Source organism: Rhinoderma darwinii, chromosome 1, assembly GCF_050947455.1.
Source record: "Rhinoderma darwinii isolate aRhiDar2 chromosome 1, aRhiDar2.hap1, whole genome shotgun sequence".
Taxonomy (NCBI): domain Eukaryota; kingdom Metazoa; phylum Chordata; class Amphibia; order Anura; family Rhinodermatidae; genus Rhinoderma; species Rhinoderma darwinii.
In genome coordinates, this window is record NC_134687.1 from 427,505,163 (window position 1) to 427,528,870 (window position 23,708).

A 23,708-nucleotide genomic window follows, 5' to 3' on the forward strand; every position below is an offset into this window, starting at 1 on the left:
GCAGTGTGCGCCAAATAAATGACTCCCTCTCCCTTTGTACAGTGTTGTTCTTATGTCACCATTGATAAATGTGCATGAAAGGGTTAATACTGGATCACTTGTCCTTTACTTAGCCTTACAAAAGAAAAACACAAAAATATAAGCCTTCATGTCATTCAAATGCTTTATTCCATATACAACTCACTTACCAGTTATGGTGCTGTGATCAACACAATGGCGCTCTAAGGCAAGGATATAACTTTTCCACAAGCCCACTGTCCATGGACAATTTCTGACCGCTCGATCATGTGCACCAAGCACAAGTTCCTTCGTTTTTAGCTTTCTGTCCTAGAAGAACACAGTTTTGAAAAACAGTGTTATTAGGTCCTTTCATTGTACTTTTGACTACAAAGTAAAAAAATGGATGACAAAATGATCCAACTCATCCATAAATAGGTAACATTGCCTTTCCAAGCAGGTACTCACAAGATACTGTGTATATCTTGCCCAAAGATCTGGCACCAAACAGTTGTCAGCCAAGGCCCGCTCGAAGATCAGCGGGATACGGGCAGGGTCTCCTTCTTTCACTTCAAAGTCAATGTAAGCCTGGTATTCTGCCAACTTTGGCGTTTCAGCGGCCAGCTAATGGAGCATTAGACAGAAATATATAGAAATTAAGATCTGGAACATACAATACAAAACAAATCTTGAAATTCTTAATAGTATTGTACAGTACAAGCATTATTTATTTATTTTTTACTTTTTTTTAAGTCTATACTAAAAATAAACAAAATAAATATCTGATATTAGTGGGAAAAACACATTTGGTTTCTGCTACAATATTTGGTTGAATGATTATTAAAGGTCAGACAGTCATCTAATCCGAAAACGGTGTTTGGCATGATGAACACGGCAGAGACTGTATGAAGTCCCCGCAGCTCCATGCTACAGCGCCATGTGGCACCGTCTTACGAAAATATAGTAGCAATGTTTTAGGAGAGAACGTCTTTGTAATACAGCATCTGATGGTGCATGATGAAGCCAACAGAAAATTAGAACTACACTCACTGATAATTTGATTTTCCAGAACCAATGACAAAACCCCTTTTTTTTTTTTTCCTATGGCCATTGTGTATTTTCATCTTGGTTGTGAGTGTTCAGGTTTCACGTGGTTTAGCAAGAAAAATAATAAAAGTTTCCTTCTGAGATTTTGTGTCATTAAAAAAAAATAAAAAAAAAAAATGGAGGAACAATTTCCTGCAAATAATAGAATTTAGATGCTGCCTTAGGTAGGAATGCTGGGTCTGGTCTAACCGCCACTCTGTCTTCCAATGCTGTGGTGAAAGAAGGGTGTACCCAAAAAAAAAAAAAAAAAAAAAAAAAAAGCGTGTAACTCCCTAATCCTTCTAGCTGATGTTAAGGCAATCAGGAGAAAGTTATTAAGCGTCAAAACCTTAATGGGGCAGACCATAAAGTCTCAAGGAGAGGCTTGGTTAGGGCATTCAGAACTTAATTAAGGTCCCAAGGGGGGATTCTAGGTCTTTCAATTGGCCTGGACTTCTAGGAAGCCTGTACAAGTCCCCTTATATCCAGGGATGGTCAGCCAAGTCTAAACTAGAAAACGATTCCATATTCTTGCACAGATGTTGAAGGAGGGTTACTGCGGACTTTTGAGTAAGATCGATATAACTTAATGTGAGAAACTTTTGTCAGAATCTTCTGCTCAAATGCCAAGCCATCAGGGGCAGGTTCAACATTTGAGAATACAGAACAGGACCCTGGAATAACAGATCTGTAACTTCTGGAAGCATCCAGGGTCCGGTCACTGACGTGACCCATAGCCAGGTAAACTAGGCTCCCCTGGGCCAAAAGGGTGCAAACAGAAGGACTCTTGCCTGGCCCACCCGAGTCTTTTTCAACTGTTGGAATCAGTGAGATTAAGGGAAAAGCATCTATTAGTCTGAAATCCCATTTTTGAAGAAGCGCATCCACCCCATATGGGGATTCCTTGGGAGAAAAAAAGTCTATACTTTCTTGTTCGATTTGGTTGCAAACAGATCCACTTCTGGATTGCCCCACAAGGCCACAATTTGTTTGAAAATTGACTGGTTGAGGATCTAGTCCCCCTATTTTAGCTGATGGCGACAAAGTCTGCAGTGTCATTTTCCACTCTTAATATAAAGAGCTGAAAGGAAAAGGAGGTATTCTCCTACCAACATCAAGATTTTTTCTGTTTCGGTCATAAGGGACTTTGATCTTGTGCTCCCCTGATGGCTGATGTATGAGACCGTCATGTTGTCTGACAGAATTTGACATTTTTGTGGAATACGTACAGTATTAAGATCCTAAGGGGGATTCTAGTCAGTGCTAGCCTAATTGCTGTAAGTTCCTTTAGATGTGATGAGCCTAACCAGAAAGACCACCTCCACAGGCCAGGCCCTGGAACACCTGATTTCCCATGTGCCCCATAACCGGAAGGACTGGCATTGGTAGTAATTCCCATAGGGAGTGAGATTTTTTATGGGTCAGATTCTATTTGTGTTGCCACCAGGACAGGTACTGTAGAGTTTCGTCTGATATCCTCAGTTTCTTCTCCAGATAACAGATGTCCATTGTAGCGTGCTGATATAACCCTAGGCCCAGAATACAAGCTGTCAAGGTTCCTAGGAGAGACATTGCCTTCCTTAGAGAAACACAAGCACACAAGATTAAGTCAGAAATCCGTTTGCAATCTCTCTCAATCTTTTCTTTTGGCAAGTAGCACCTGAATTCAGTTGGATTTTCTTTACTGGTGTTGGTCTTGAAATTGATCATCCACCCTAGGCTTGAGAGGATACGTGATAAGCCCAGGTCTTCTCCGTCTTTCCCACAATTAAAAAATCATCAAGATACGGGATAAAAAGAATATCCTCTCGAATAGGAGCGGACAACTCCACCACTATTTTGGTGAACACTCGATGGGTCACAGAAATTGCAACGGGGGGTCCGAAACTGAAAGGGAGATAGAACATACCTGAATATTTACGGCTTTTCTCAAAAACTTTTGATTTTCCATACGCATAAGGACATGGCAATAGGCTTTGTGTAGATGGTCGACTGCCACAAAGCAATGTGGGTAAAGAAGATTCACAGTTGATCTTCTGGTTTTCCATTTTAAACATCATATAATGAAGTAAAGTTTTATTCCGGTTACTACAGGTTATCACCTATCTACTGAATAGGTGATAACTAATAGATTGGTGTGGGGGTCTGACCGCTAAGTCCCCCACCGATCGCCAGAACGGGGGTCCCATGTCCTTGAGGTCTACGGCAGACAGAAACTGCTGAGCGCACGGCTTGGCAGTTTCTGTCAGTGGCATAGCGTTTGAATGGAGTGGCAGTGCACATGCTCAACTACTGCCCCATTCAACTCCTACTGGCTTTGGGCTCGTGGCTGAGGGAAACAATGTTTTTTTTTTTCTCGTTTTGCTACGAAAAGAGGTGAGAAGAATCTCATTCCTTGTTTCTTCAGAGCTGAAACCAGTACTTGCTTTCCATAAACTTTAGGAACGTCTAATTTTAGGGCTTAATGGCCCACTGCAGAATGTAAGACATGTGTTACTAGAAATCGTTCTAGTCTCAACCATTGACCTATGGTATCTAAAACCCACCTGCTTAATAAAATTGCTCATCAGTCTGGAAGGAAAAATATCAACCTTTCACGCCTACATGGGACCTGGCGTCATTTTATTCAGCAGAGAGATTAAACCCTTGGGAATCTTCCATTTTTATTCTTTTTTTCCCAAGCAAATTTATCTTGCCTAATCCTCCTTGAAGGATGAAAAGATATTTTAAATTTGGGAAAAGGCACTTTTTTTTTTTATCTCCTGCCTTTTCCAAAATATCATCTAAGATAGAGCCAATAAGAAATTCCCCATGACACGAGATAGGCGATAATTTAGATTTGGAAGGTAAATCACCCCTCCAGAGCTCTACAAGCTGAATTTTAAGAGAAAGTTGGTAGGAGCGGCTTATCTGACCACATCTACTGATGCTTGTGCCAAGAAACCTGCTGATTTTTGGATACGGTCAGGGAAGCAAGAATTTGTTCTCTGGAGCATTTACTTTTAAGTTGTGATTCCAGCTGGTGAAGGCAAATGATAAGGGTCCTAGTGGTGCATGTGGCTGTGATGTTGGGCTTAAAAAGGAGGCCGCTGTCAACTATTAAGCTCTTTTTAAGAAACTTCACCGCTTTTTCGTCTTAAGGACCCTGTAAGGGGTTATGTGGGGACCGAAAAGTATTAGCAGTGTACTCACTGCAGTATGGGAGTAAACTGCTAATATACAAATCTAGTTGCACAGTCTTCATGACGACACGACTGTCATGTGACCGGCCCTGCTGTACTCTATTTAAGTGATATAGCAGTAGTACATCGATTACATATAGTAAAGTGGGACCAGTCACATGACAAAGAGTTGTCTTGTCACGAAGCTAGACAACAAGACTATAAAAATCTATTTATAAAAATCTATTAAAATCTCATCATCAGCATGACGGGTGACCGGAGTGTATATTAGCAGTGTAGCCACACACTGATGTGACAACACTGCTAATATTTTTCGGTCCCCACATAACCCCTTTAAGCAGGCCCATTACATCAATAGGTAAGGTTGTCTTCCTAGATACTGGACACAATCTTGGGGTGTGATTCCAACTGGTACAGACATTCTCTTCAAACGGATACTTACATTGTTACCCCCTTAGGAATAAACACTTTTTGTCCAGCTTTTTCCATTATTTTTTGAGAAGCCATGAAACATTAACATGCACCGCCCTGGAGTCTCAAACATGACATCATGAATGGATCTAGATACCCGAGGGTTTTCAATCTTCATAGTGGACCGAACGGCTCTTAACTATTTTTTTGTATTATCGGCCGGGAAGCATGGACTGCCCCCGTCCATCTTGTCCAAGGAAGAAAAATCGGAATACAATGTTCCACTCTCAGCGATGTTAGACTCTTCCTCTGAGCTAGACACCAGGGAGAACTCTCATTTCCCTGAGGGAGTACTTGGACAACTTTTACCCTTAAGGGAACTCCTAGTTTTGGACTGGACCATGGATTTAATATTCTTAAACAAAGAAGGGGATACTTCAGAGATTATCTGCTCAATAAAGGCTCGGTACGACTTCTTTTATTATATGCAGAAGAAAGTTTTACGTCGCACAATGCACATTCCTTATTCTTAATTTTTGTCAATGTTTTCCTAGGCCTCTCCAAAACAAGACACATGAAAAGAGTATCATATGCAAAAAAATAATAATCTTTATAGCATACTCACAACACAGGACATTACAGTGCCAGGGGTTGGGTTGGAATGATCAGCGGTGTCTCTTTTAAAGAGAACCTTTCACCTGCTCATACGTGTGCGGCATGTAATGGACAGGGCTTCACAAACACGGTCTCACTTGAAATTATTTTTCTAACTTCCCCCGTTATTTACATATCGGTGCCGTTATATTTGGCGCCCGATATGTAAAGAAGCCCCTGAACTGTCAATGGGGCGTTTCTAACTAACTAAACGGCAAGGGGGCGTGATCTCTTCGCTCTGACACTGCCCAATCAGCTGCGGACAGTGTCAGGGCGGCTTGCGCGGTGTTCCCTCCGCGAGATCACACACAGACAGAGAGCGATCTCTGCAGAACCACCAGTTATAACCACAGATATGTAAATAACGGAGGAAGATAGGGAAAAAATTTAAAGTGACAGTGTTTGTGTAGCCCTGCACATGTATGGGCAGGGGAAGGGTTGTCTTTAAACGCAGTTGCGTTTTCAATGGTACTGAATATAGTATGCACTGAAGCTCAAGGATCTCTTTTATGCTCTATATATATCACAATCGTGGTATTTTTGTCCTAAATTCCCACACCTCTCCAGAAGGTGAATAACGTTAACTCTTAACTGGGCTCCGCCGCCATCTTTAGATGCCAACTTCCATTCAGAAGTGTCTCAGTCAGCTGACCCGTATACCAGTGTTCGTTCCACGAGGCCACTGTTTAACGCGGATCAGCCAAGCACGCGCCCTACCGAGGCTTTATCAGAAGATACACATCCCTGTGTCTCTGGGAGATACATCACACCGGACCTGCTTTTGACACTGGGAAAGCTGGGAACACTTCAGGAAGGCAACCACCGTCCATGTACAAGAAAAATTAAGTGCGACAGGGCCTGTAGGTCTCCCAGCCAGGACAGAAAACCACTGAGGCTTGAGGAGAGACTCCACCTTTATGATCTGTAAGTTTTCTATCCTTGGGGTGGATCCTCTCTCTCTCTGGTGTGGTCACATTACTGCTTTCTACAACTCAGAACTTATAAGAAACTGTAATACGGTTGTGTGCCCGATCCCTTTTTTAATATCACACACGTTGCACGGAGGCATACGGTGGTAAACATACGGGTGTGCAATACAGAGGCACAGTACTCTCCCCTAGAATAAATTTAGCAGAATCCGTGAGAAAATACCTGGGTGAAAATTGGGGGCACAGCAAAGCCCACAGAATTCTACAAGTGCAGCGTTCAGGTTTAGTGTGATGCAGATTCCGAATACGGCCATCAGCATGCTGCGTAACACTATTCATGTTATAAAACAGATTTGCTCCAAACTAGCCGATTTTTCAATATGTAGAACAATAGTGACTGTCTATGGCTTTATATACTGCATCATTTCAGATTTTTTTTTATAACAATTCCTACATTACACACCAAAATGCACCCTAAACGCTAATTTCTTGTAGTCCGTGTTATTTATTGCGGCAACACATACTATAGTAAAATGTACGAAAACCACAAATCTAGCGCTCACCAGTGCCTCCTCATAAGACTTGTACTTTTCCACTTGTTGAACAGCTTTCTTATAGTTCTGATTGACAATCTCTGGAATGGATTCTTCTGACCACTCTTCATACTCTGCATAGGTTGTCTCCATATCTATCAAGCAATAAATCCCAGATTATACGCACTAGTCAATGCTCATATTGTGTTGCTTTGCATACGAGTCTTGAAGAAGTGGAACTACTTACTTAATAGTTTCCTACATACAAGATGTATGAAATAAAAAAACTGGAGACAATTTATATCCCCCTCCAAATGGCTACAATGCTTTCAGCTCTAGATTTTGCTTCCTCTGATCATTCAAAGCGTTCAGGACTCAATTTCCCACCCTCCATTTCTTCTGGCTCTGGTCTAGAAGATGCCCATATCCATGTGGAGGCCATAGCCTTGCTTACCATGGTTTCAAGATTACATTTATTACTGGATAGAGATAAATCCTTCAGGATAGGAGACAGTCAAATGTGCATGGAAGACGTCGGACTGTCTAAAGGATCAGCATGTTGAATTAGTTCCCCTTGGTGAAGGTTTGTCAAATGTCTTGTAGCCAACCTACATATGGCAGACCATGCCAAGAACGAAGTCTAAATGCACCAAAAATTCAAATACCTCCAACAAAAGAAAACATTGTGCTAAACCAAGATTCATTATTAAACTATTTTCATAAAAGATAGTTAACAAGACAATACAGACATAAATTCATTTAACATATGTCACCTAGTAAAGTGCATAATGCACCTGCACTTTACTGGGTGAAATAATACGTTAAATTAATTTGCTGAATTACATATGAAACTTTGTTTAGTTATACTTATATTGTCCTGCTTCACCCACCAGTTTCTTTGGTATGTCTGTATTGTCTTTTTAAAGGGGTTTTCCCATCAGAGACATTTATGAGACATCCGCAGAATAGGTCATAAATGTCAGAAGATGCACCTCTGGGACCTGCACTTATTTCTAGAACGGGGCCCCCTAAACCCCGTTCTGCCTTTTTCTGCTCCCTCTGGCTCCCCGGCCGCCTCCTGACTATATGGTCGGGAGTTACAAAAGCAGCGTGGCTACGTTGTTTCCGTAACTCCCATAGTAGCTAATGACAGTTATGGAAGGAGCGTAGCATGTAAACTATGCGGTTTATGGAACTACCATTCAGTTCTATGGTACTTACGGAAACAGCGTAGCACAGTGAGCTATGCCGTTTCAGAATTCATGGTCGAAATTCACCTGCTAATGGCGCAACACAGAGCGGGATTCAGGGGGCCCCGTCCTAGAAATAGGTGCGGGTCAATTATTTGCCAATGAACCTTGGTCTACGATTATATTGTTTCTTTTGTTGGAGATGTATCTTGTAGCTTATCCCCAGCAATAAACATGCTCCCTCAGCCGATCCAACAGTACATGTATATGGGGGGGGAGTTGAAAAAGATGGCTGTTGGGTGAATGAGCAGACAGCAATCTTACGTGTATGGCTGGCTTAGTGTCAGCATAGTAGTGGCAGGGTCTATACCCCTTAATGTCATGAGTGAGCAAAATTTACAAAACATGCAGAATAAAAAAAACTAGGACATGAAAAAAAATCTGTGGCGGAAACAAGAGATTTTAAATAGGGTTTCATTTCAGTTTAGGTACACCTTTAAATAAACTTACCCAGAAGGGGTACACCCAGCTGGCGTTTGAACAGAGTGTGGATTCTCTCAAGTTGGGCGTTCAGCATTTGCTGTTGTTCTGCTGAAGGAATTGTACCAGGCAAAGGCTAATACATAAGAAATAAAGTAAGAATTTATTGCAACCAACCTATAATAAAAAATTCAACAAGATTAATAAATATCCCCAAAGCAGAACTAAAAGTGGCAAGAGACTGAAATCAGCATTAACTATTATAAATATAGAACCTTACCCAATTATATTACCTGTATAGTTCCTAATATTGCATTCTCAAATTCTCTGTAAGCATCCCATATGGTTGATCCCTTGGTCATATGAAGTCCAACAGCTGTTAACGCTCTCTCAAAGATAGCGCGAACCTTGGCAATGCCACCCTCTTCGCCCATCCCTCCGATTGAATACTGTGCATATTCCAACCAGATTTCTGGACCTAAAACAATACAATTTCATATTTTGCATTACCTTAGTATCATGTACAAGGTTTTGACTGGTTTTACACGATGCTACACAGTTTATGGTCATTTATAAGGAATTCTAGAAACATACGTCTGTTTTGCTATACCTGACCAAGGTTGTCACGCGAGAGCTTGTTCAATAACATTTCTCTGCTTCCTACATCTAGGGTAGAAGTATATAATGCAGACAATAATCATAGTATTGTATGTGCAAGACTATTGGGACTTACAGATATAATCTTTAACGGCTTTCTCGAACAGCCCATAAGCAGCCTCACGACTTGAACCATCTTCTGTCATTTTCATTTCATCCTTCAACCAGTCCAACCATATCTCTGCAGGAGAAAAAAAAAATACACAAATAAGGTTTAGTACCGAGGCACACATAAAATAAAAAATCAAGTATACCAACGAAAAAGTACAAAAATGCTAATTGGATCATACATTCTTTTTTTGCCATCTTTATCTAGTTTTACGATAAAACTTCAATGGCATATACAGTACCTATCTACAGATTAGGTCATGTATTTAAAATGTTTACATCAGGGTACTTGCATCCCATACACATACCCTCAGTTAGTGGGAAAAGCTCACTCATCTTTTGACGGGCACGTCTTAATCTCTCCAGTTCACCTTCCTGCCTCAAGAGTTTTATGAGGTCCACATGGCAATTGTAGTCAAAGGCATTTATAGAGAGCTGATAAATAAGAATCATATTTTAGATTAATGTCAACATAAAGGAATATCAACACTGAAGGATAATATGCAACAATCAATACACGACTTGTAACCACATACTGCGCGTAGCATTCGTACCAGCGGGTTGTTTAACCAAGCACTGGCACCTGCAGGGGAAATGTAGCATTGCACATCAACCATTCATTTGAATGGTCGTACCTGTAATGCAAAAAAAGCACGGACCTCCTTGTATTAAAGGCCATGTACACCTTTGAAAGGCATTTTTTTTTCTTTAATACGAAAACTTTTTCTTTTTTGAGATACAGCTGCTTTGTATCCTGTATACAGAGCAGCTGTATCGTTCGCTAAGTCCTGTTCCCGTCAGGTCAGCGGGATCGGTGGGTTCAGAGTCAGCGGGTCCTGTGTGTCTCCAAAACGCAGGATCGAGCACATCTAAGTTATGAACTTAGATGTGCTGGATAACAGGTGGAACCTGCGTGTCAGTCATTGAACCTGTCAGTGCCGCTGACCTGACAAGAACAGGATTTAGCGAACGATACAGCTGCTCTGTATACAGGATACAAAGCAGCTATATCTCAAAAAGTTTTTATTAAAAACGAATTATAAAGTTGCACAAACGACACTGATTGACCTTTTTATAAATAAAAAAAAATACCTTTATGCCATTAATTCCAGCGCACATATTAAAAAAAAGTTTGCATGTACAAAACATGAGTAAAAGTACAATAGATATTGGACTTCAACCTGCCCACGAGGGCTTAAAATCTACAAGAGAAGAGTGAAGGAGACAGTAGTGGAGGATAGAATATGCACATACGGTAGTGTAGAGGGATGAGTCTCTGATGCCTAGGGATGAGAGAATTTGTGACAGGAGATAGTGGTCGACTGGGTCGAAGGCAGAGAAGGAGCACAGAGTAATGTCATGAGGCTTTGGGCGTTAAAAAATCTTTCGTCATTTTGGTCAGGGCCGTCTCAGTGGAGTGGTGGGGTCGGAAGCCAGATTGTGGATGGTTGAAAAGAAGATTTGGATGAGAGGTTCGAGGACAAGTCAAGGTGGACATGTGGTTCAAGGAATTTTTAGGCAAACGGGAGTAGTAAGATGGAGCTATAGATGGACAAAAAGGACGGGGCCAGGGATGGCTTCTTAAGGATGGGTGTGATGGGTGCATGTTTAAATGAAGAAGTAAAAAGATGCCAGTGATTAGCCAAAGGTTGAAGAGATGGATTAGGGATGGGATAAACACAGTAGTAAGGTTAGAGATGAGGTGGGATGGAATTGGGTCAAGTGCAGAGGTGGTAAGTTGAGGTTTGAAGAGTAGGGTGGAAGGCTTTTCATTAGTTATGGTGGAGAAGAGCACTGAGCAGTTGTGTAGAGGGGTTGCGAGGACAGGCAGTTGAAGCTTTCTCTACAGGCTTAATAGTGTGTGATTGATTTTTATTTTTTAACGGTCATCACACGGCTGCATGTATTTCTAAGAGGCTTTTCACAGGGCCCGTTATAAAATAAGACGTGCTATTTTTGTCAGTTTTCACGGATCCATCAATAGACTCAAGTCTATGAGGTACCCGTGAAAACCGGTCCCGCGAGTTGAAAGCTGAAGTAATTGTGGATAGGGAGAAAGCTGTCAACATCGGCGGAGGGAGCGGCAGCTTATGAAAATCTTAACTGCACTGTGTGAACAAGGCCCTGGGAACGATCAGAGTACAGTGCACTTCAGAGGACAATTTAGCAAGCTCAACGGTGTAGGCTTCAAATGAGAAAACAAACAAAGAGTTTACATTTTAGTCTTATCAATATATATTTATTTTTTAAATCATTTACATTTAAAAAAAAGCGGTAACTTGTTTTACTTGTTTATTTTAGGTCGATTTATATAAAAAAAACAGGACTCAAAGGCCTAGTTCACAGTTTTTTTTCAGGCAGAAAAAATATGCTGCAGATTTTGACCTGCCTGTGCTTTTTCCGCTGTGTTTCTCGTCCGGGGGCCATTGAGGCTAATAAAAGGACCGCGGGCAAAAAACGCAGCGGAAAAACGCTCAGAAATGAGCCCCGCTGGTTTTTTATGCCTCTAATTGATTTCAATGAGAGGTCAAAGACGGAACCGTGGCAAGACAAGACCACAGTTTTTTTTCCTAAAAGCCACCCGGGAAAATAAAAACGCTTCTGCCTCCCATTGGAATCAATAGGGGGCGAATTCAGCTGGTTATTGGCGCCGATTCGGACGGGTTTTCCCAGTCAAAAAGTGTGAACAGGGACAAATAGTTTGCAAACATAAATATTTAACAATCACTTTGTATCACATATACTTATAGTCAATACCATGCTCTAATGATTGAAATGACCTTTCATACACAAATCTGTACAAATGACAAACAGATTTCCACCATTTCTAGAGGAAGGTTTTATCCAACATAAACAAAATCTCTTTGTATTAGAAACATTAAAAAAAATAAAAATAGATCTCTTTGATGATGGCGCTTACAAGGCTGTCGCAGTTCCTGTCATGGTGGCCTGAAGCGCTGCTGTGCAGGGAACACCTTTGAAGGAGTTCATAGCTGCGGGTCCTTCATTCTGAGCATTAGCAGGGGTCTCTGCAGTCTGATCCGCACACAGGCCAGCGTTATGCCATCACTTGTAATAGTGGGAAAACAGACATTTACCGGAGTTGTTCCCTTCACAATTGGGTTATCTGTTGTGCTAAATGCTGCGCGACATCCGATAACCTGTCTCCATTCACAGAATGCAGGCTGTCAAAAAAAAAGTGTCTGTATCCTAACCGCACCAGAACAGAAGGTACAGTGCAGACAAAAAGTGGCGCAGTTGCCCATAGCAACCAATGACAAATACAGCTTCCATTCTTCGAAGGCAGCTTAGTGACCTGATTGGTTGCTGTGGATAACAGCCCCACTTTTTGCCTGCACTAGCTTATATAAGGTCTTCTATACCTTGCTCTGGATCCACATAGACTGGAATATACAACATTTTACTGACCAGTTCTTAACTTTCCCCGAGATTGGAACGAATAGAACGAGTATTTCACGACAACACTCGCTCCCTCCCTCAGTGCCATCTTCCATGTATGCGGGCCACTTGTTCCCAATCATTACCTGCTCTTCCAGTCTCTGGATTTCTGCTTCATTTTCTTTCTCGTCTTCCTCGTCTGAGGAAGACTGTCCCGTTCCCTCAGCGGAACCATCTCGGCGCTCTTCTTCCTCAGATTCCATTCCTTCTTCTCCTTCCTCCTCCTCACCACCACCAAGACGTTGAGTTTCCTTCTCCTTCAGCCCGTGCTCAGCAGCCGCCATCATGCTCCTTTCTGCGAATTCACAACGTTGCTGGGCGGGCAGGTGTTCGCAGTACTCCTGTCTACAATACTATCCGCAAACAGTACTAAACACACACTCCCTGAAAAGGCATCCTTTGTATGTTACAGAAAGTCTCAACAGACTCACTACGTACATTTTAATAAGGTTACGGCTACAGAAAATGTTTATTTTTTTTATGCAGGCAAAAGGGACAGCCTTGTCTCCAGGGAAACGGAGGACCAGGCGTTCTTTGGGTCCTCTTTAGAACTGCCCATACTGTGCACGCTACGTTATGTTTGGTATCGGCCATGTTGGTTGTGGTAACGTGCAGAGCACTGTAAATTGGGAAGTACTGACAGTAGTGGACGCCAATAGAATGACTGACAGGAAGTCCAGAAAAATTTGTGTTAAAAATTGCCCTATCTGAGCAATAAAATGATATTTTGTATACTGCATTAAAAAAATCTCTGTAGATTTATTTATTTATTTTAAATATGGTGGTAGTTATATCCCTATTGTTATGCAGTACGCACAAAAACGCTGTGTGTGAATCCAGCCTTAGGGCTCATTCAGACCAGCATGATTCTCGTCCGTGTGCTGTGCGTTGGAACAATGCACAGCACACGGACCCATTGATTTCAATGGGGCCGTTCACACATGCATGAGTTTTCACACGGTGTGTCTGTTGTGTGAAACTCACTGCATGTCCTATATTGGTGTCAATTTCGTCCATTGAAGTCACTGGGTGCGTGAAAACCACGGACGCACATCCATGTGCTGTCTGTGTTTGACGCATCAATTACATTGAAAAAAAACGAAACAAGGGCTTGCGAGTGAGTAAAAAACGCATGCCACTTGTAAAGCACACTGATGCAAAACGCACACGGACAGATTTACGCACAATTTTTTCGTGCGTAAATCTGTCACACTCGTGTGAATGTAGAATAAACTACCGACCGAACAACTAATGATCTATCCACAGGATAGGTCATTGGTATATGATCGGTGGGGGTTCGACACCCGGACACCGCAACGAACAGCCGCTCCACTTAAATAGGAGCAGACCTGCAGCTTGGCCGCTATTCTGTGACCGGAGCCATCTGCTTCCGGCTCCAACTACTGCATACCGTTCAAAACATCCGGCGCCTGGAGGCAGCCGGAGCGGCTGATTGGTTGCAATATCCGGCTGTCGGACCCCCACCGATCACATGCTGATCACCTATCCTGTGGATAGGTCATCAGTTGTCCGCTTGTGGAAAACCCCTTTAACCATTTTCAGTTATTCCATAAATATAATGTTGAATATCCTCAAATATAAGATACATGATATGATTACTAGAACACATTTAATGATTTGTAAAAATGTGATTGGCTGCTGCAATGACGCGATTTCATATGTATGCCACGTCGTTACATTCAACTTGTCAACACGAAGGATCGGAGCTGCGGGAAGGGTGCCTATCAGTAAGTTTTTTTGTTTCCACTGTTATAAGATTTTTAGCCCTATTTGTACATTCCAGAAAACCTTTGTCCTTTAATGTTTCTGAAAAATAGTAAAATTGCTTTAATCAGGCTCTGTTCACATTTGCGTACGACAGAACCACCGATAAACCCCATTGATTTACAATAGGGTCTGTTGGGTTCTGTCGTGGTGTCCATCGTTTTGATAGGAAGCATAGCGTTGCATGGAGCCTCCAATACAAATGTGAACAGTGCCTAACTTCTGAAGTTAAAATCCAAAATTCTTGAGCAAGGTCCACACGACAGCACCTCCTGTTCTGTTCTTTGGCCTTGTTCTGCCTTGTTATAGGAATATTGTTTATTGCTTACAAATTTTTGCGTGGATCCAAATCACCATCAACATCAATGTGCACACAAATACAAGCCAGTTAGGAAGGGGACATTTATTAAAGTGTACCTATACTTTCAAAAAACTTTTGACATGTCGATGAGGGTCTGAGCACTGAGACTCCCACTGATCGCTAAAACAAAGTGGCAGAAGCGCTCAGGTGATCGCTGTGCCGCTTCATTTCTGCTCAGCTTTCCTCAGAAACCCGAGCAAGCGGTGTAGGAGCTCAATAGAAAGTCTATGGGTCCCTACACTGCTCGCTCTGCTTTCCGAGGAGAGGAAGAACAATGCAGGTATGGCAGCAGGTTAACATTTCTGGTGACATGGCAGGTGTTCTTTAAGTGGAAACAATGTCTTGGAATGACCTAGTCAAAGACCAGACCTCAATCCAATTTGAAGACTGCTGCACACCAACACAACGCATCGAACTTGCAGGAGTTTGTTGAATTTTTGCCTGGAAGAATGGCCAAATTCCCAGTGTCTAGACGTGCTAAGGTAATAGGGGCATTCCCTAAAAGACTTACATATGTAATTGCAGCAAAAGGTGACTCTACAAAGTATTGACTTTCAGGGGTAAATACCTATACACATTCAATTTCTCTGTTTTTTTGTCTTAATTAATGTCTGTGTCACAGTAAAAAAATATTTTGCACCTTAACCCCTTCTCGACATTTGTCGTATGGATATGTCATGGAAAGCTAGTGCTTCCCGCATTTTGGCGTATCCATACGACAAATGGATGGCACCGGCTCTGAAGCTGATTCGGTGCCATCATTGGATGTCAGCGGTCTGGGGCTTAACTAGGAAAGACTAGGCCCCATAGCAAACTTTTGACTGGGCCACCCCTCCCCTGGGTGTCACACAACCCCCCCCCCCTTGTAGATAGTGCCTTTTTTACAGCCCCCCTGTAGATAACACCATACAGCCCCCTGTAGATAACGCCATACAGCCCCCCCTGTAGAGAATGCCATACAGCCACCCCTGTGTAGAACGCGATACAGCCCCCCCTGTAGATAACGCCATACAGCCCCCCCTGTAGATATCTACAAAGGGGGCTGTATGGCGTTATCTACAGGGGGGCTGTATGGCGCCATCTACAGAGGGGGCTGTATGGCGTTCTCTACAGTGGGGGCTGTATGGCGCTATCTACAGGGGGTGCTGTATGGCGTTATCTACAGGGGGGTCTGTATGGCGTTATCTACAGAGGGGGCTGTATGGCGTTATCTACAGGGGGGCTGTATGGCGTTATCTACAGGGGGCTGAATGTCGCTATCCACAGGGGGGCTGTATGGCGCTATCTACAGGGGGATGTATGGCGTTATCTACAGGGGGTGCTGTATGGCGTTATCTACAGGGGGGCTGTATGGCGTTATCTACAGGGGGGCTGCATGGCGCTATCCACAAGGGGGCTGTATGGCGTTCTCTACAGAGGGGGCTGTATGGCGTTATCTACAGGGGGTCTGTATGGCGTTCCCTACAGGGGGGCCTGTAGGGAACGCCATACAGACCCCCCTGTAGGGAATGCCATACAGCCCCCCCCTGTAGGGAACGCCATACAGCCCCCCCCTGTAGGGAAAGCTATACAGCCCCCCCCTGTAGGGAACGCCATACAGCCCCCCCCCATAGGGAACGCCATACAGCCCCCCCTGTAGGGAACGCCATACAGCGTCCCCAACCCCCAAAAAAAATGCGACCTACAGTGTGAAAAGACATGTATCCCCTATCCACAGGAGAGGGGATACATGTGTGATCGCTGGCAGCGATAGGGAGAACGGGGGACCGAAAGTCCCCCAAGTTCTCCATGACTAACCTCTGACTTCCGGCGTCTGCGCAGCTCAATAAAAATGAAAGGAGCGCAGGTCACGCATGCGCACTAGCGCGACCGGCGCTCCATTCATTTCTACGGAGCTGCAGACACAGACCCCGGAAGTCCGAGGTTTGTGATGGAGAACTTCAGGGGACTTTCAGTCCCCCGTCCTCCCTATCAATGCCAGCGATCACACATGTATCCCCTATCCTGTGAATAGGGGATACATGTCTTTTGTTTAATGGCAGAGCGGGGAGATACCTCCCTGTTCTGCCATAGTGTTCAGTGGCGTCCCGCTGTAGCAGCCATAGCGGCTGCTAGCTGAGCCTCCGGCCATGGTGGGGGCCCGTGCCGGCGGGCGACACGGGCCCCCTCATGCCGCGGGCCCCGTAGCAGCCGCTACGGCTGCTATAGCGGTAGTTACGCCACTGTCAGCGGTGTATTACAGCTGACATCCGGCTGTAATGGCGGGGACCGAAATTAGCTTTGATCCCCGCCATTCACCCCTTAAATGCAGCGGTCAAAAGCGATCATTTAAGGAGTCTGCAGCTCAACAGCACCCCAGCAATGAAATTGCCGGGGTTCCGGTGGCTGCAATGGCGGAGGCGGGGCCTGAAATGCTTCCGGTGTCTACACACAGGCTGAATCGGCATCATCATCGGTGGATGTCAGCTGTATGTTACAGCTGACATCCACCTGTAACAGCAGAAACTGGAGCTAGCTCCAATCCCTGCCATTAACCCCTTAGATGCAGCGATCTAAAGCGATCGCTGCATCTTAGAGGTTGCTAGCAGATCGGCAGCCCTGCCATGCGATAGCAGGGCTGCCGACTGCTGCTACGGTAACAGGAGGCCTAATAATGGCTCTACCATTACGGAAGTCGATTAGGCCCTAGTCGGCTTGCTGTCAGTGACTCACTGACAGATCTAATACATTGCACTACATAGGTAGTGCAATGTATTAGAAAAAAAAATCAAACAGTTGGACCTTCAAGTCCCCTAGTGGGACTTAAAAAAAAGTATAAAAAAACTGAAAAAAAAACTTTTAAAACATAATAAAAGCTTCAAGTAATAAAATAAAACACTATCACCCTTTTCCCTTATCAAGTCCTTTATTATTGAAAATTCTTTATAAACCATACATATTTGGTATCGCCGGGACCGTAACGGCCTGAACTATAAAAATATTATGTTATTATTCCACACGGTAAAAAAAAAACACGTAAATAACTATACCAGAATTTCTGTTTTTTGGTCACTTTGTCCTACAAATATTGGAATAAAAAGTGATCAAAAAGTCGCATTTATCAAAAAATGGTACCTATATAAACTATAGCTCGTCTGGCAAAAAACAAGCCCTTATACAGCTCCGTCGACAAAAAAATTAAAAAGTTATGGTTCACACAGCTTGGCAACAGAAAAAATACATTCTCTTTACAAAAGTCATTTTATTGTGCAAAAAGTTGTGAAATATAAAAAGTGCTATAAATTTGGTATCGCCGGAATCGGACTGACCCGCAGTATAAAGTTAACATGTAATTTATAACGCATGGTGAACGCTGTATAAAAAAACTAAAAAACGATGCCAGAATTGCAGTTTTCTGGTCACCTGGCCTCCCAAAAAATAGGATAAAAAGTGGTCAAAAAGTCACATGTACCCAAAAATGGTACCAATAATAACTACAGCTTGTCCCGCAAAAAAACAGTCCTCATACCGCTACGTCTATGAAAAAATTTAATTAGTTAAGGCTCCAATAAGTCAGGAAAGAAAAATATGCAGTTGTGCCGGCCTGAGGGGAACATTTCTTCTGTTTCAAGTGGCGATTTATCAAGGCCCTAAAATTAGGGAACCAGGAAAGGGGAGGGCCCAAACACATCTGCTGGAAGCGAGGGTGCCCGTATTATACCAGGACAAAACTTCCCAGCAAAATTCCCCAAACATATGCCACCACATTATAAACTAAAATACCAGTAAAATACCAAAGAAAACTACCACGAATCAAAATCCACGCTCCAAAATCCAAATGGCGATCACTCCCTTTTGAACCCTACAGCGTGCCCAAACAGCAGTTTACTTCCACATATATGGCATCGCCATACCCGGGAGAACCCTTTTAACAATTTTTGGGGTGTGTGTCTCCAGTGGCAAAAGCTGGGCACGACATATTTGCCACTGAAATGGCATATCTAGGGAAAAATGTACATTTTTACTTTGCACCATACGCAGCGCTATCATTTATGGAAAAGACCTGTGGGGTGAAAATGCTCACTACACCCCTAATAAATGCCTTGAGGGGTGTAGTTTCCAAAATGGGGTCACTTGACAGGAGTTCCTTTTATTATTTCACATCAGAGCCTCTGCAATTATGAACCAATACTTTGTAAATCACCAAATTAGGCCTCAATTTCGCATGGTACTCTTTCACTCCTGAGCCCTGTCAAATGTCCAGGCATAAAATTAGTGCCCCATGTAGGGTGATTCTAAAACCGGGAAACACAGCATAATAATTAGAGAGCTGTCTTGTTATGGTGGCACATGCTGGGCACCACATGTTGGCATATCTATGGAAAAAATAAAATTTTTACTCTGCAACATCGAGTGGACACTAATTTTTGCAAAACATCTGCGGGGTGTAACATCTATGCCCGCGGACCGTCGACCTGACACCCTCTGACGGCCGCGGCCATGGACGAGTGAGTTCCCAGCGGCATCTCCCTCCTGGGAGACGCCGGCACTCACTTCCTGGTCCGGACACTGTCTCCCGCAGCTTGCATGCGGCCGCGCGTGCACGGCCTTAAAGGGCCTGTACGCGCACATCTGCAGAAAAGCTGCAATTAGCCCAGAATGCCTCTGGATTATAAAAGGGGCTCTGCCCTCTCGAACATTGCCTGAGCGTTGTTGTGTTACCTTAAGTTTGTCCTTGCAAATGGTCTCCTAGTGTTTTCCAGTTCCCAGTGTTTCCCGTTCCTTCTGCCTGTACCCTGTATCCTGTGCTACCGTGCCTTCAAGAGTTGGAGTCGTGTTGTGCCTGCCGCTGCATCTATTGTATCGCACCCTGCCAGGTGTTTATCTACTGTCGGAGCCTCATCTTAGCCTGAAACCACCGCTACTGTCTACGTTGCCCCAGGTACCATTTCAGAACTATAGACATTGCATTATACCTGTTTGGCCAGCTGCTATCCCGATACGCGGTACGGCCCAGTGGGTCCACACCCCGCGCCGTGACACGGGGTTAACATGCTCACTACACCCCCATGCGAATACCTTGTGGGTGTAGTTTCCAAAATTGGGTCACTTCTAGAGGGTTTCCACTGTTTTGGTCCCACAGGGGCTTTGCAAATGCGATATAGCGACTAGAAACCAATCTAGCAAAATCCGCTCTCCAAAAGCCAAATGCCGCTACTTCCCTTCTGAGCCCTACTGTGTGCCCCAACAGCAGTTTAAGACCACATATAGGGTATTGTTTTACAGTTGTTGGGGTTCTTTTTTCTTTTATTTGTTGAGAACATGACAAATTTTGAGCTAAAGCTACGTCTTATTGAAGAAAAGGGATTGTTTTTATTTTCACTGCCCAATTCTAATAAATTCTATGAAAAACCTGTGGGGTCAAAATGCTCACTACACCCCTAGATGAATGCCTCAAGGGGTGTAGTTTCCTAAATGGAGTCACTTTCTGGGCGTTTAAACTGTTTTGGTCCCACAGGGGCTAAATGCGACATGGCCTCCACAAACCATTCCTGCTAAATTTGAGCTCCAAAACCCAAATAGCGCTCCTTCTCTTCTAAGCCCTGCCGTGTGTCCAAACAGCCATTTATGTGGGGTATTGTTTTACTCGGGAGAAATTGCTTTACAAATTTTGTGATGTTTTTTTCTCCTTTAGTCCTTCTGGAAATGAGAAAAAATTAGCTAAACCTACATTTTCTTTGAAAAAATTAAGATTTTCATTTTCAGGGCCTACTTCCAATAATTTCTGCAATAAACCTGTGCAGTCAAAATGCTCACAATATCTCTAGATAATTTCCTTGAGGGGTGTAGTTTCCCAAATGGGGTCACTTTTGGGGGATTTCCAATCTTTGATTCTGAGGCTTGTGCTTCAGTCCATTACCACACTAGGGCCACGTGTGGGATATTTCCTAAATCTTCAGAACCTGGGCAGTAAATATTGAGTTGCATTTCTCTAGTAAAACTTTCTGTGTTACGAAAAAAATGGTTTAAAAATACATTTCTGCAAAGAAAAAAAAATGAAATTTGTAAATTTCACCTCTACTTTGCTTTAATTCCTGTGAAACGTCTAAAGGGTTAAGAAACTTTCTAAATGCTGTTTTGAATACTTTGAGGGGTGCAGTTTTTAAAATGGGGTGACTTATTGGTGGTTACTAATATATAAGGCCCTCAAAGCCACTTCAGAACTGAACTGGCCCCTGTAAAAATAGCCTTTTGAAATTTTCTTGAAAATGTGAGAAATTGCTGCTAAAGTTCAAAGCCTTTATAATGCCTGTCTAAGGCCTCATTTACACAAGCGTGTGCGTTTTGCGCGCGAAAAAAACGCAGCGTTTTGCGTGCGCAAAAGGCACTTGACAGCTCTGTGTGTCATCCGTGTATGATGCGCGGCTGCGTGATTTTCGCGCAGCCGCCATCATAGAGATGAGGCTAGTCCACGTCAGTCACTGTCCATGGTGCTGAAAGAGTTAACTGATCGGCAGTAACTCTTTCAGCACCCTCGACAGTGCATTCCGATCACCATATCGAGTAACCGGTTTAAAAAAAAAGAGGTTCGTACTTACCGAGAACTTCCCGGCCGTTGCCTTGGTGAAGCGTCCTTGGTGACGCGCCTCTCTTGACATCTGGCCCCACCTCCCTGGATGACGCAGCAGTCCATGTGACCGCTGCAGCCTGTGCTTGGCTTGTGATTGGCTGCAGCTGTCACTTGGACAGAATTGTCATCCCGGGAGGTCAGACTGGAGGAAGAAGCCGGGAGTTATCGGTAAGTCAGAACTTTTTTTTTTTTTTTACACGTTCACGTATATTGGAATCGGAAGTCACTGTCCAGGGTGCTGAACCAGTTTAACTCTTTCAGCACCCTGCACAGTGACTGTCTCCTGCCGGGTTCGGTCAAAACGAGTTCGGCCGAACCCGGTAAAGTTCGGTTCGCTCATGTCTAAGACACTCCGTTCGGATGTTTGTAAACAGAAAAGCACTTGGTGCTTTTCTGTTTACATTCAGTTTGACAGCTCTTGCGCGAATCACGCAGTTCGCACGGAAGCATTTTTGGCCAAGTTATGACCATTTTTGTATTTATGCAAATGAGGCTTGCAAAAGTCCAAGTGGGCGTGTTTAAAGTAAAAGTTCAAGTGGGCGTGTATGAAAATAAAAACGTTACTCTTATCTACATTGCAGCGCCTATCTGCTGCAATAGCAGATAGGGGTTGCAAAATCTGGTGACAGAGCCTCTAAGCACAATGTCATATGTACTACAAAAATATGCCATGAAAAAATACAATGTGGAATGCAAACAGACAAAAAATATGGTTCATGGAATGTGGTAAGGCAAAAAATAACAAACATTGCGCCCTAAAGGGTTATTCCCATTTCGGCTAAGTTCACATCTCGTTTTTACTATACGTCTGACGTGCACGTTTTGACATGAAAAAAAGTGTCAAAACATGTACCACAGCGTGTATAGTGATCTCTATGGTCAGGACGGATGCCCTAATGGTGTAGTTTGTGCTTACGTTCTATCCTTTTTTCCATGTCCTGAAAAACGTAGTGTACTACAGTTTTCAGTACATTTCCAAAACGTATACCGCACGTATACGTTTTTATTTTTATTTTACAGAGGCTCTGTCTCCACATTAGAAGTGGCGTATATTGTACATGATGTGATCGGTGCTGTAATGTAGATTACAGCAGTGTTTTTTATTTAGAAAAGTTATGACCTATTTTAGCTTTATGCTAATGAGTTTCTCAATGGACAACTGGGCGTGTTTACTTTTTGACCAAGTGGGCGTTGTACAGAGGAGTGTATGACGCTGACCAATCAGTGACCAATCAGCGTCATACACTTCTCTCCATTCATTTAGACTGCAGATAGCGATATAGCTATATCGCTATGTGCAGCCACATAAACACACTGTAACGTTATTGCAGTGTCCTGACAATGAATATACATTACTGCAGTGTCCTGACAATGAATAGACATTACCTCCAGCCAGGGCGTGATGTGTATTCGGAATCCCGAAACTACAGCACAGTAAGCGTAATCTCGCGAGATTACAATGTAAACTGACATTTCAAACGAGATTATGCTTGCTGTACTGTAGTGTCGGGATTGTGTTAGAGAAGTGTCAGGATTGTGAATACACATCACGTCTTGGCTGGAGGTAATGTATATTCATTGTCAGGACACTGCAGTAATATTAGTGTTTGTGTATGTGGCTGCACATAGCGATATAGCTATATAGCTATGTGCTGAGTAAATGAATGGAGAGAAGTGGATGACGCTGATTGGTCGCTGATTGGTCAGCATCATACACTCCTCTGTACAACGCCCACTTGGCCAAAAAGTAAAACACTGATTTTTTTTTTCAAGTTGTGTAACTCTGCTACCGGTCAATGGAAAAATCATCCACCAGAGTCCCATTGTAGATCGCTCCACACACAGCCCCCCTGTAGATAGCGCCACACACAGCCCCCTGTAGATAGCGCCACATAGAGCCCCCCCTGTACAAAGTGCCACACACAGCTCCCCCTGTAGATAGCACCACACACAGCCCCCCTGTAGATAGCGCCACACACAGCACCCCTGTACATAGCGCCACACACAGCTCCCCCTGTAGATAGCGCCACACACAGCCCCCCTTTTGTACATAGCGCCACACAACCCCCTCCCCTCTTGTACATAGTTCCACACAACCCCCCTCCTCCCTTGTACATAGTGCCACACAACCCCCTTATAGTTTGTGCCACAATGCCGCCAGAGCGGAGAGCGGTAGACGTAGCCCTACTGCTGCCACTCTCCGCTCTGCTTTGACGTCACTCACCGTCAGAAGAAGGCAGAAGTCTTGCAGCAGCGTTCTCACTGG

At 43.5% G+C, this 23,708-nt stretch overlaps 1 protein-coding gene across 1 annotated transcript in view; it reads right to left on the minus strand.

The window, feature by feature from the left end:
- SART3 (spliceosome associated factor 3, U4/U6 recycling protein) overlaps positions 1-13,146 on the minus strand; it is a 33,965-nt gene extending 20,819 nt beyond the window's left edge. Inside the window, exons 1-8 of the mRNA XM_075830292.1 lie at positions 12,773-13,146; positions 9,536-9,662; positions 9,196-9,300; positions 8,756-8,940; positions 8,493-8,598; positions 6,823-6,947; positions 466-621; positions 189-327 (exon numbers count right to left, since the gene is read on the minus strand). Of these exons, the coding sequence (XP_075686407.1) occupies positions 189-327; positions 466-621; positions 6,823-6,947; positions 8,493-8,598; positions 8,756-8,940; positions 9,196-9,300; positions 9,536-9,662; positions 12,773-12,973 (1,144 nt within the window). The 5' untranslated portion in view covers positions 12,974-13,146. The remainder of the gene's footprint in view (positions 1-188; positions 328-465; positions 622-6,822; positions 6,948-8,492; positions 8,599-8,755; positions 8,941-9,195; positions 9,301-9,535; positions 9,663-12,772) is intronic.
- Positions 13,147-23,708: the final 10,562 nt, after the last annotated feature.